Consider the following 13,243-nt stretch of genomic DNA (forward strand, 5'->3'; position numbering starts at 1 on the left):
GACTTGGTCATTTGAAAACATTTAGTTAGCAGATTTAGATCATATATAAACATAACACCAGCATACAGTGAAGATCAAAAGCTATTTGGAAAGTAAAAATAGCATGCATTTGACATGTCAAAGCTAGGCCGTGAGCTGATTGGCGCTGTTGGTAACGTTACATGTCCTGCCATCAACAACTGTGTGGTAAAACAAGCCCCAGGCCATTGTCCCGTCACTTGGTGGATCGATCCTCGCAATCTATGAATCCTGCTTGCAACAGATTGGCGATACACTCACTGTAGCGATTCTCAGAGATGGGTCGCCTATCTCGTCAATGGGTGGAAACAAAACGTACATTCTACCAAATATTCAGGTATTTCTGAAGCAAGTGGAACACACAACCTAGTTGTCATGTAAGTTGTTTCTTACTCTTAAATCCTTTATTTTGATATTGCATGTTTGAACAGTCTACATTTGAAAGAGGACAATTGCATTGGAATCATGAAAAATATACACACTAAACTATGAAAAATGTGCTTATCCTGTGAGGTATTTATAAAATACCATGGCCCAGTGGAAATTCATGTATGTAAAATCTTTTTTTATAGCATAAGGATATGTGACTCAGAAGATGGGGGATTGGAACTTGTTGGGGAGCATCTTAGAAGAGGTACATATTCATTCAACCATCGTGGGAAAAATCTGGCTAACCATCCTTTTTATATTCCGGATGCTCGTTCTTGGTGTGGCAGCAGAGGATGTGTGGGACGATGAGCAGAGTGAGTTTGTGTGCAACACGGACCAGCCTGGGTGTAAGAACGTGTGCTACGACGATGCATTCCCCATTTCTCTTATCCGATACTGGGTGTTACAAATCATTTTCGTGTCCTCTCCCTCTCTGGTATACATGGGACATGCACTGTACCGTTTGAGGGCCCTTGAAAAAGAGAGACACAAGAAAAAAGCCTTCCTGAAAGCGGAGCTAGAGGGCGCTGAGCCCGTTCACGAGGACAGACAGAGGATAGAGAGGGAGCTGAGGAAGCTGGAGGAACAGAAGAGAGTAAGGAAAGCTCCACTCAGGGGCTCCTTGCTGCGCACATATGTTTTCCATATCTTGACGAGGTCAGTGGTGGAGGTTGGCTTCATAGTGGGACAATATGTGCTGTACGGAGTTGGACTGGATCCTTTGTACAAATGTGAGAGATTGCCTTGCCCGAACAGTGTGGATTGCTTTGTGTCCAGACCAACTGAGAAGAACATTTTCATGATCTTCATGCTCGTCATCGCTGGGGTTTCTTTGTTCTTGAATCTCCTCGAGATATTCCACCTGGGAGTGAAGAAAGTCAAACAAAGTCTGTATGGAAATAAAGGTACAGATGACGAAAGCTTATTAGTGTTCAGGTCCAAGAAAAACTCCATGGTCCAGCAGGTGTGTGTCCTCACAAACTCATCACCCCAAAAGATGATGCAACTCACTCAGACGGCCTACACAATGGTCCCTAACAGCCACGTGGATGCTATCCCCTTGTACCTGCATTCGGTAGCTCCTCACAACGATAGTGGTGGCACCAACGACTCAGAGCAGTACCTCAGACAGACTGAGCTCCAGTCCCTGCGACAGCTGAGGACTGTGGAGCACCACTACACCCTGGACCAGAGGAACCACTCATGCAGCAGTGATGACTCCAACGGGCCTAAAGGCTCATGCCATCCCAGGCACGGCGGAGCACAGCCACGGCCTTCCCTAATGGCCAGCCATATGGAGATACCAGCAGCCCTGTGGAACCAGCTACGCAAGCAGAGCCGGGTCAGCGCTCTGCAGGATTACAGTGACATGAGTGATTCACCTGACAGTGGTCACTATCCCACGGGGAGGAAGGCTAGTTTCATGTCCCGAGGACTCTCTCAGACCAACCTGGACAGTCCTTCTGATAGCCCGAACTCCGGGAGTGGGACGGACACAGAGGCCAAGCGTATCGCCCAAGGAGAGAGCCCACCTATGACCCCGCCTCCAGCCAGTGGACGAAGAATGTCAATGGTAAGTAGAACTATTACACAACACAATTTTTTTTTAATGGAGGATGCATTGTAGGATTCTCATCATGTGTTTCTAAGGCTAAGATTCGGATTAAATAACTACTGACTAACTCATGTTGCATATTTCAATCTTTCAGAGCATGATTCTGGAACTGTCTTCAATCATGAAAAAGTGAGAACTGGCTGAGGGACCAGAAGGATCTGGGGACACTGATTACGAAGCAACATTCCCCTTCTAATTGCCTAATTGTATTCATAATAACATATGTATTGTGGATGAGCAGTAAACGCATTAGTATAGTTACACTGAACAAAAATAGAAATGTATCATGCAATTTTACTGAGTTACAGTTAACATAAGGACATCAGTCAATTGATAGAAATCCATTAGGCCCTAATCTATGGATTTCACATGACTGGGAGTACGGATATGCATCTGTTGGTCACAGATACTGTACCTTAAAAAAAAAAAAAAAGTAGGGGCGTGGATCAGAAAACCAATCAGTATCTGTTGTGACCACTATTTGCCTCATGCAGTATGACATCTTCTTCGCATAGAGTTGATCAGGCTGTTGATTGTGGCCTGTGGAATGTTGTCTCCTCTTCAATGGCTGTGCGGAGTTGCTGGATATTGACGGGAACTGGAACACGCTGTCATACACGTTGATCCAGAGCATCCCAAACATGCTCAATGGGTGACATGTCTGGTGAATATGCAGGCCATGGAAGAACTGGAGGTCAGCTTCCAGGAATTGTGTACAGATCCTTGCAATAAGGGGCCGTGCATTATGCTGAAACATAAGGTGATGGATGAATGGATGAATGGCACGACAATGGGCCTCAGGATCTCATCAAAGTATTGGTAGCTTATGTCTACCCATAACATAAGCCCCGTCCAATCTTGTTTTGGAGAATTTGGCAGTGCGTGCAACCGGCCTCACAACCGCAGACCATGTGTAACCACGCTAGACCAGGACTTCCACATCCGGCTTCTTCACCTGTGGGATCGTCTGAGACCAGCCACCTGGACAGCTGATGAAACCGTTTCAGGGAAGCTCATCTGCGTGCTCGTCATCCTCACCAGGGTCTTGACCTGACTGCAGTTTGGTGTCATAACTGACTTCAGTGGGCAAATGCTCAGTTTTGATGGCCACTCGCACACTGGAGAAGTGTGCTCTTCACGGATGAATCCCGGTTTCAACTGTACCGGGCAGATGGCAGACAGCATGTACTGCTTGGTGTGGGTGAGTGGTTTGCTGATGACAACGTTGTGAACAGAGTGCCCCATGGTGGTGATGGGGTTATGGGAAGAGAAATGAACATTAAATTATCTGGCAACAGCTCTGGTGGACATTCCTGCAATCAGCATGCCAATTGCACGCTCCCTCAAAACTTGAGACATCTGTGGCATTGTGATGTGACACAAAACTTCACATTTTAGAGTGGCCTTTTATTGTCCCCAGCACAAGGTGCACCTGGGTAATGATCATGCTGTTTGATCAGTATCTTGATATGCCACACTTATCAGGTGGATGGATTCTATGGGAGGAGAAATGCTCACTAAGAGGGATGTAAACAAATTTGTGCACAACATTTGAGAGAATTAAGCTCTTTGTGCGTAATGGAAGATTTCTGGGATCTTTTATTTCAGCTCATGAAACATGCGACCAACACTTTACATGCTGCATTTATATTTTTGTTCAGTGTATGTTTGCTTGGGTAGTTCTAATTTCAAATGTTTGATACGTCACATGCTATCTTTGCAAGAAATATCTGTGGCCTCAAATGTAATTGCATTCGTGGAATTTTATATTTTTTGTCAAAGTGATATGACTGCAAGCTACTTGTAGTGACATTTTGCTAAAAGACAGTCTTCTCATAAGATGAGAATTCAACATTTTGATTGATAATACATGTAAAACATTGTGGGATATGATGATAAACTCCACCATGTACATATTTGATCTCAAATTTTTTTTAAAGCACTTTGATATTGTTTATGCTACAGAACGATGGTAAAGTTGGAGATGGAAGTGCTCTTCAAATTGAAATTGTTTTGTGAACCCTGCATTGGATGCTTTACACATTTTTTAAATATAATATCTTCAACTTTCTTGATAGCGTTGAGAAATCTATAACCTGTTTGCTTGTACATAATGCTTTTCTAGGATCTGATGTACAACTATTCAAATGCAAATATGTCACATCCAAAATTATTGGCACCCTTGATAAACAATGACTGTATAAAATTATAAATACAAATACTGAGCTATACTGTATGCTGAAGATAATTTTAATATGCTTTTATTTTATACTAATACAATTGCTCAGAGAACAATATTTTGTTTAACAAGTAATATGAAAAAATCTCAAAAAGGTATGTGTCAAAATTATTGGCACCCGTTTTCAATACGTTGTGCACCCTCCCCTTGCAAGGATAACATCACTGAGCCTTTTTCTATAATGTTTTATGAGATTGAAAAACACATTGGGAGGGATATTAGACCCTTCCTCCATACAGAACCTTTCCAGATCCTTGATATCCTTCATCTGTACTTATGGACAGCCCTCTTCAATTCAAACCACAGGTTTTCAATGAAGTTCAAGTCCGGAGACTGAGATGTTGATTTTGTGGTGTGTTTTGGGTGATTGTCTTGCTGGAAGATCCACTTGCGACCAAGTTTCAGTGTCCTGGCAGAGGCAACCAGGTTTTTGTCTAAAATATCCTGGTACTTGGTAGAGCTCATGATGCCGTGCACCTTAACAAGGGCCCCAGTACCAGTGGAAGCAAAACAGCCCCATGACATCAAATATTCACCACCATATTTTACAGTAGGTATGGGGTATTTCCTGCATATGCATCCTTCTTTCGAGGCCAAACCGATCACTGGTGGGCGTGGCCAAAGAGCTTTATTTTAATCTCATCTGACCATAGCACCCGGTTCCAATCCAAGTGCCAATGCCATTTAGCAAACACCAGGTGTTTACAATTGTTGGTTGCTCACAATACAGGCGTTTAAAAAAAATAGAAACCCTTCCAAATAGCCTTTTGGCTTGGAGGTGGCGTTCTGTAACTCTCCAACTGTGGCTCTTGGGACATTTCTTTGCCTCCCAAACCATCTTTCTCACTGTGCAAGGGGACAAGAAACACCTGGGTCCTCTTCTTATGTGACTACATTACACCTTATTTCAAATCTGATATGATTTTAATCAGATAGTCCATATACCTTTGGTTAATTTCGAGTTACACCTTAAAAGTACAGATTATGATTTAGTGAAAGAATACGACGAAGTAAACAATATTTATTTGCATTTGCAGATATATATTTTTAAAAAAAGGACAAAAATAATGTACATGATATGATTCTTTATTTCATAAACAGAAATGGTGTCTAGACAAAAATGTCATTCATATATCACTAGCAATTGAAATGAATGAAAAGCGGGTTTACGCAACACTGTATTTACAATGGTTGTTGAGTCATTTGAATTCATTAGGGTTGTGTAGCATTTAAAAATGAACAAGGTAAGTAGAGAATAAGCAATTAACAGTTATTTCAAATTGACAATATTAACACAAAACAGTCTTCTAGAAAAACAGGAGAGAAAAACAACTTTGTGACTACAAGCTTAAGAGTTATTACATTTAAAAAAAAATGATGCACCAAAATCTACTAATACAATAATCCATATAATCTGTGTAAAAAGCATGTAAAAAAAACCCACCTGATGCAGTTTGCTGATACAGTCATTGACCAATTATGAGAGGTATGAAGGATTTCACAGGTAGATAAGTGTGAGAACGTCCGCACTGGTGGTTGCTCAGAAATGGGGGGGGGGGGGGGGCGTAGGCCCCTGCATACACTCACTTCACTTGAATGTGAACTATGACCTCTGCAAGTTCTAAGGCAAAAAATCGGAGGTGCACTTGTATCCATGTAACTCTGAAACATCCCCAGTTGAATGAAAAGACAAGTTGAGGAAAACACAGTTTTCTGTTTACAAAATGTAAAAACACTAACCATCAGTCCAATTTTAACCTACCAATTTCTATATACATGGCAAATTGAATAAACACAACCTTTTTGTAAACATATTTAACTTTTCTTTTACTCCTAAAATGGTCTCAGCCTGTGCATGTAATCAGGATACCAGTATACTGTATTATAAAGTTGAGCAATTTGTGAAAAAGGCAAGTTTTGTTCGTCTTTTCAAAACAACAACCTTTGGAGTTGGAGAGACAGTGTTTTTTTTTTCTCCAGAGAAGCAGCACAGAAAAACTAAAACAAACAAAAGTTCAACTAAACAAGAAAATATCCACCAACTAATAACCAAAGCCAGTTAACAAATCAAATGACATGGATTTTTTGTTGTTGTTGTTGTGTGTTTGGCTTGTTAAAAAAACTGCAGAGGTAAAGAACTTGAGAGAAATCCAACTAATAATGAAATGTATTACCAAAACATAATTCATATTTGTACTCCAATGTATTGTGTACTCTCTGCAGCCTCTTGATGGGGTTGATCTGTATCGGGCCAAGCTCATTACACAGTATTTGCATTGGTAGAAATAAGCTTCGGGAATATAAAACCAGAGTTTAAAGCTATACTTTCACACACCCAAAGCAAAGCCAAAAAACATCAAAGCAAACATAAAAACCAGCTAAAAGTTACAAACGTCTGCTCCAAATTCAGAAATTGAGAAATAAAACACTTGGCACCCTGAGACGATATACAAGAGCAATGACTGATCCTGGTTAAAGTTAAACCAGACGATTGAGATGATGACACAACAAGCTTATTTCACCTGGAATGCTTGGGGGGTAGGGGGTTGACCGTTGAGGTGGCCTTGCTCTACTTTCAACCACTGGCCACCATAGTAACACCACACATGGCATATCAGGCATGGAGCAGCTCTCTCAAGGCTAGAGGGCTAAGAGGTATGGACTGGACTGTCAAATGACTGGAGGGATGGTGCTGCTTTAAAAACTCTTCATGTATCTGCATCCACCCAACCAGCCTTTACATGAATCCAGGGGGCTCTCTTGGTAGAGCAAAAAACAACGATGAGGAATTAGAAATGTTACGCACAGTAGCCTACACACCAGAAATATGCTATGCACTCATTGCTATCCAAAGAACATCAACAGTAATCATAATAGCATTATAAGGACATCTACAAACAGATAGAAGGATATCTATTGGTATAGCTTTGATGGAGGACAATATAAACCTGATGCATTTCAATACATTTTCCCAAAATATGACATTTGTCAAAGTGTAGCCTAATGAGTGTGCTTTTCTGGTGGAACGTCATGCTTTTCACTTTTACTTCAAAAAAACAAGTACGAAAAAGTCGGAATTGCATATGGTTTGCACAAATGTCCACTTGAATCCACCCATCTTTAGTTTTCTGTTTTGTATCTGATAATGAGGATGAATACCGTTCCACTTCAGTGACGGCTTATGACTCAGAGCAAAGTGGAAAAAGAACCTCGCAAACAACAATTTCAACAGGCAATCACAACTGCTCTAGACTGAAGCCTTCGAGCAAGGATGCCGTTACGACATGCATGGTGTGTGTGTGTGTGTATGTATTCATATTTGTGCGTATGCTTGTGGTTCTCTGTGTGAGACTGTATATGAGTCTAGCTACAACCTTAGGGAAACCTATGTGTATGGTCAAATAATCAGACTTGCAACCACACCGCAAAACACAGAGCACTCTAATACCACACGGTTTGTTCTCAGTCAGGACTGGTTGGAGAACTACATAACTGTGTCCAACAGGGGGCAGCAGAGTAACGCCAAGGGGAATTTGCAGACTCCTCAATATATACAGTTGTATTGTCGCTCTTTCCTGACAAACTGTATAGCTTTTCGTCCTGAATGAAGTTCAAGTTATGAGCAAAGCTTTATATTCCAATTGAATTCACCCCTCTTCATAGGTTATGGCTCTATTTTCTTATATTCTGTATTTTCAAGCACCTCTCTGACTGTTGAACAGATAAGAAACGTATTTCTGTATATTTACATTATAAATGTAAATACGGTTCATCAACAAAAGACAAGAGTAAATCATTTAGCTGAGGACTATCGTTAGAAGCAAACGTAAGCTAGACAAACTAACTAAGTAAAATATACAGGGGCATGCATTCACATCACAGAATATGATGTTTTCAACAAATGTACAACCAGGGCAAAAATGTTACTATATCACGTGATTGTTACTCAATCAGTTTGATGATGACACACACAGTGCTTTCACGTGAACTGAAGTCTCAATTAGCTTATTCAATTCTTAAAGAATTACAAATATAAGATCTTCAATCTCACACTCTTCAATATTATGTTAGCTTCCTTTTTTTTGTTAATAACCCTGTTTACTGTAGTTAAAAAAAAATGTAATGTCTTCATAGAGATATTTATATCAATATTAACATTCAATAAGATGTTTTCATTTAAGTGCCAATTCAAGTGTTTCGGTATTAGACTTTTCAGGATTCTGAACCAGACATAAGCCCTCTATGAAGTGCTATTAGAACTAGTTATAACTGAGCATCCGGTGCTGGAAGGAAAGAGCCTGAATTTAGCCCAGATTCATTAGGGGAAAGTATCCTTGGTAAATAGAAATACTTGGTGTCTGTTTTTGTTGTTGTTGCAGACAGAATAGCTATCCCTCAGCTTGAGAAGATGTCTACTCACACATTCCTTGGCAACATTGAAACATAACACCGAAGAAATCCAAAAGGTGCCTGTGAGAGTTTTCCCCATCGTACATATAGCATCTTCAAACACTGATAAGGAGAAATAAAGTTTCCTCAAAAACACAACAAGCTGAAACTCGTTTTCACATTTAAAGTGGTGTCAAATTTTGAATGGATGTGGCTTGAGCCACTGGTTAATAACATACTTACACGGTCCGTGCCAGCAACATCCAATTTTCATGCAAGGGGCTCTGAAATGAATGTACGTGTGTGTGTGTGTGCGTGTTATGTGTGCGTGTCAAGCTGATTTCCTGAGTTTAAGAACACCCACCCTTATGGGGAATTTTCCTTTAGGCAGGAAACAGCAAAGCAAATATTTCCCCTTAGCAAAAACCCCAGTGAAAAGAAACGTCTAAGCCTCTACTTGTATAATATTACTGTGACAGTCACCATGCTCCATACTATATACATTATACGTTCTGCCCGAGCAAGCACTTGAAAGTTACCATTACAACATCCAAATACAATGGTATTGCTGATGTGTGGGAACCAGGATGAATTCCTTTTCAATTCCAGTTCATTCAGAAAGCAAACTAAATTGCAATTCCAATTTCACATTTTCCTCATTGAAAAGCTTTCAACAGAGTTGGAATTCAGTGTACTTCCTGAATTGACTGGAATTGAAATGGAATTGACCCCAACCCTGGTGGGAACATAGCTATTTAACCACCTGTCAAATCGTTAAGTTTTTTCTCTTTCGTTTCAGTGCTGCGGAAGGCAAAGGAGGAATGTTTAGGTACTGTCTGTACACATTGCTTTGCTGTACAGAAAATGCAAAATGAGTGAAGCAGAAGAGATTTTTTTTTGCATATGAACATTTACAGTCTAACTGCTTCATAAATCTCTCATGTACAGAAGCTGTATTCTTATTTTCATCAATCATATCGAACATTCAGAAGATTTCTTCCTGAGTTTGAATTGCTGTGACAAGGGCCACCGAGAGAGTGAGAGAATAAGCGTGAGAGAGAGAGAGAATATACAGAGAGCGAAAGTGTTTTAAGAGGTAGAAATAGATTGATAGGGAATAGACAGAGTAGAAGAGCGATTGGGAGAGAGAGAGACAGAGAGAGAGAAAGGGAGAGCGAGAGAAATAGAGAGAGGAGAGACAGGGAGATAGAAACTGTAGGTTGATCGAGAGACAGAGGGAGCTGCTGTTAGGTCCATTGAGGTTTGAATTGAAGATGTGAACTTTGCCCATCCCTGTGAGTAGACTGTAATACATGGATAAAGAACACTGTGGAGATCGCTGCCTGCCCGGTCACGGTGTAGCACCATTGTAAGAGGAGTTTTGTGTGAGAAGTTCCCACTCTGTCATGGTTACAGAGAGGAGAATACCTGGAGAACAGTATTGCTGCTCTTAAGACAACTGTAGTGTCAACCTTTAAAAAGACATACAAACAAAAAATATTTTCAAAGAACACTGGCCAAGGCTGACCATCTCAACAACCCCGAGAAAGGGGTTTGTCAGAAGAAAATCAAAACTAAAAATTAAATAATAAAAACACAGATATTAAAACCACCGTTTACTAAGTACAGTCCTTTCTCGGCTGTTCATCAGTTGTACATTTATCAGTCATTTCCTGGCAGAAGTCTACCGTCACTGTCTGATTGGACTGTTCATTGAACGAGAGCCCCGCCTCCATGTATAACCTCGGCTCCTGGCCTTCCGCCTCGTTGCTGCCCGCCCCCCCGTCAGCCCCATTCCCCATGACCGAGTCAGGCTCGCTCTCTGAGGGCCCGGGGGACTTGAGGAAGCTGGGCTCCGGGGTGGCTGAGCCGGAGTGGGTGGTGAGGTCAATGCTGTTGGAGGCAGCATTGCCGGCAATGTCGATGGTGTTGGTGCCGGGCTTCAGGACCGGGCAGTAGTGGTTCAGGGACTGGACCTGCTCGGGGCTCAGCTGCACGTCCCTGCACACTTCTTGGGACAGACAGGAGAAGTTCTCCCACAGCTCACCCATACACTCCTTCAGCTGGTTCCTCTCTGTCAGCAGCTTGTCCTTCTCGTTCACCTGGTGGACACACAAGGAAATATTAGGGATGAGGACAAGTGTCATGAGCTGTGGTCTGACCAGGAGCAAAGATACATGCAGTACATACTGTGATGCCCTTTGACACTGCAGCTGCACAGTCGACGTTCTACAAATGCTTCACGCTGCCTATAGCAGCAGCGTGACATAGATACGTACTACATGCCAATTCACCTCTTCGTATCAACATAAAAGAGTTCACGTGACCTAGCTTTACTGCTTGTTCACCGAGCTTATGTTAAATAATGCATGCTTTGGATGAGGTTTGTGATGGGCGAGCATTCCCAGGATGCTGTGCGCACCGAGGTAACACGGGACCAGGTGGTGGAAAGCGGTTTGAGATGATGAACTTGTTCTCATATCCTAGGATGCTGCTGGGTGACATCAAGGGGAAGGCTGTCAGTCCACTGTGGAGTGTAAAGCACTCGTGTGTGTGTGTGTGTGTGTGTGTGTGTGTGTGTGTGTACATGTGTGTGTGGCTGACACACACAACACATCAAAGGGCCCGCAGCTCCACCCCCCATCATGGAACAAAAGCATACTGGCTGCCTGTGAGAGACCACCCGCCGCGATGCCATGGAAACGTGGGGGCGAGGAGGTAGGAAGAGAGACATACAGCCAGCACTCTACTGCGGATGCTCGACTCTACTATTATCTACTATTCTTCCCCCTACACACATTGCTGTACTTTGACAGCTTGGCAGCTAGAGGGCAGTCGGCCAGCGTGAAAGTGCTGACACGGTGTTGAGGTAATTAATATCGCTCTATCCCAAGGTAATGCTTGTTGCGCTGTCAACATGTGATTTAAAAAATAGATATATTTAACTCGGCAAGCCAGTTAAGAACAAGTTCTTATTTTACAATGACGGCCTACCCCCGGCCAAATCCTACCCTAACCCGGACGACGCTGGGCCAATTGTGCGCCTCCCTATGGGACACCCGATCACGGCCAGTTGTGAGACAGCCCGGGATTTAACCAGGGTCTGTAGTGATGCCTCTAGCACTGAGATGCAGTGCCTTAGACCGCTGCGCCACTCGGGAGCCAACAGTTATCATTAGTCCAGGGAGAGATCGGTACTATATAGACATTACATGGTTCTACTACTTTACATGCCAGTAGGTCCACACACTATGTGCTGTAGTACTGTATGCGCCAGAGGAGGCTGGTGGAAGGAGCTGTAGGAGGACGGGCTCGTAATAGCTGGAATGGAATGAACGGAACGGTGTCCAACACATTGAACGTATAGAAACCCCATGTTAGACTCCGTTCATTTCATTCCGGCCATCCCAATGAGCCCGTCCTCCTATAGCTCCTCCCACCAGCCTCCTCTGGTGTGCACAGTGTATCTGTGAGAGAGACATGGCTGGAGACACACTCACCAATTTTCTGATCTCACACTCCAGGTTCATGATACAGTCAAGCTTCCTCTTGCGACAGCGCTGCGCTGCGATGCGGTTCTTACTGCGCCTCCGGACGTCATGGATGAACTCCAGCTGCTCTGAGGTCAGTTTGTGCATTTTGACCATCATTTGGAAGTCGTTCCGCGGAAGATTTGTGATCTGATCGACAGGGAAAGGAAGCTTCACCTGCAAATCAAGAAATAAAGAATGGCTTTTCACATCTGACGTGGCACAGCGTTCACTTTTGAATGGAATATGGAAGGAACGTGAATGTGTAACAGTTTGATGAACCCTTGCTGAATCGACTTTATGTGCGTGTCAAAAACGGTCAGCCACATTTTTTTTTACCACAAGATGGTGCCAGAGTGCCGTCAGGACCAGGAATAGAGGATGTGACTTACATATACACATGTAAAGCCTGCAGCACTCTCTCTCTCTCTCGCTCTCAACCTGAAATATTGAACATCGTGTAACCTATTCTCGGGCAGAGGGGGACAACGTGATCTAAGAAATGAGTGTCTCTCCATCTGTCCCTGCTGGCTTGGAGAGGTGCCAGCGTGACAGATCGAGGAGGGACAGGCAGGGACTTGTCACCCCCATCCATAATGGTGTCAGGTGATATCTGTAGGGCATGATATGTAACATCTACACTAGGGGTAGGCAACTAGATTCAGCCGTGGGACGTTTTTTTTTGTCGGAGCGGATGGTCGGAGGAACGGAACATGATTATAATAATTTGCACACTGCAAATTGATCCCAACTAAGCCCCAAAAATATTTGAAAATAACAATCACTTCATACGTTGAATAACATTGAGAGACGATCACACACGTCTCTTTTTCTATTCATGGGAACACTTGGAAACAGATTTCCTGAATTTAACACATTTGTTGCTGAATTCCTGGTGATTTTACCGTCTTTTTTTGGACCCAAAACACTACAAACGTTAGGGGGGGGGGGGCAAACGAATATAATCTTGCAGGCCAGATCTATACTATCAACCTACAATAGTCCACAGGGGCTGCAGAACAA

At 42.6% G+C, this 13,243-nt stretch overlaps 2 protein-coding genes across 5 annotated transcripts in view; one reads left to right on the top strand and one right to left on the bottom strand.

Annotated features, from left to right (window-relative positions):
- The first annotated feature begins 613 nt into the window (after positions 1–613).
- LOC110522121 (gap junction alpha-10 protein-like) lies at positions 614–2,402 on the top strand. Its single transcript, XM_021600245.2, has 2 exons — positions 614–2,020; positions 2,157–2,402. Exons 1-2 carry the CDS (start codon positions 614–616, stop codon positions 2,193–2,195), a joined length of 1,446 nt encoding a protein of 481 aa, XP_021455920.2. The 3' UTR covers positions 2,196–2,402.
- Positions 2,403–5,371: 2,969 nt separating this feature from the next.
- LOC110522120 (transcription regulator protein BACH2) overlaps positions 5,372–13,243 on the bottom strand; it is a 98,896-nt gene continuing 91,024 nt past the window's right edge. For all 4 annotated transcript variants that reach the window (XM_021600244.2, XM_021600243.2, XM_036975670.1 and 1 more), the window contains 2 exons: positions 12,191–12,397; positions 5,372–10,792 (listed from right to left, as the gene is read on the bottom strand). In XM_021600244.2, coding sequence (XP_021455919.1) covers positions 10,310–10,792; positions 12,191–12,397 — 690 coding nt within the window. In that variant the 3' untranslated portion in view covers positions 5,372–10,309. The remainder of the gene's footprint in view (positions 10,793–12,190; positions 12,398–13,243) is intronic.

Source organism: Oncorhynchus mykiss, chromosome 4, assembly GCF_013265735.2.
Source record: "Oncorhynchus mykiss isolate Arlee chromosome 4, USDA_OmykA_1.1, whole genome shotgun sequence".
NCBI classification, from domain to species: Eukaryota; Metazoa; Chordata; class Actinopteri; order Salmoniformes; family Salmonidae; genus Oncorhynchus; species Oncorhynchus mykiss.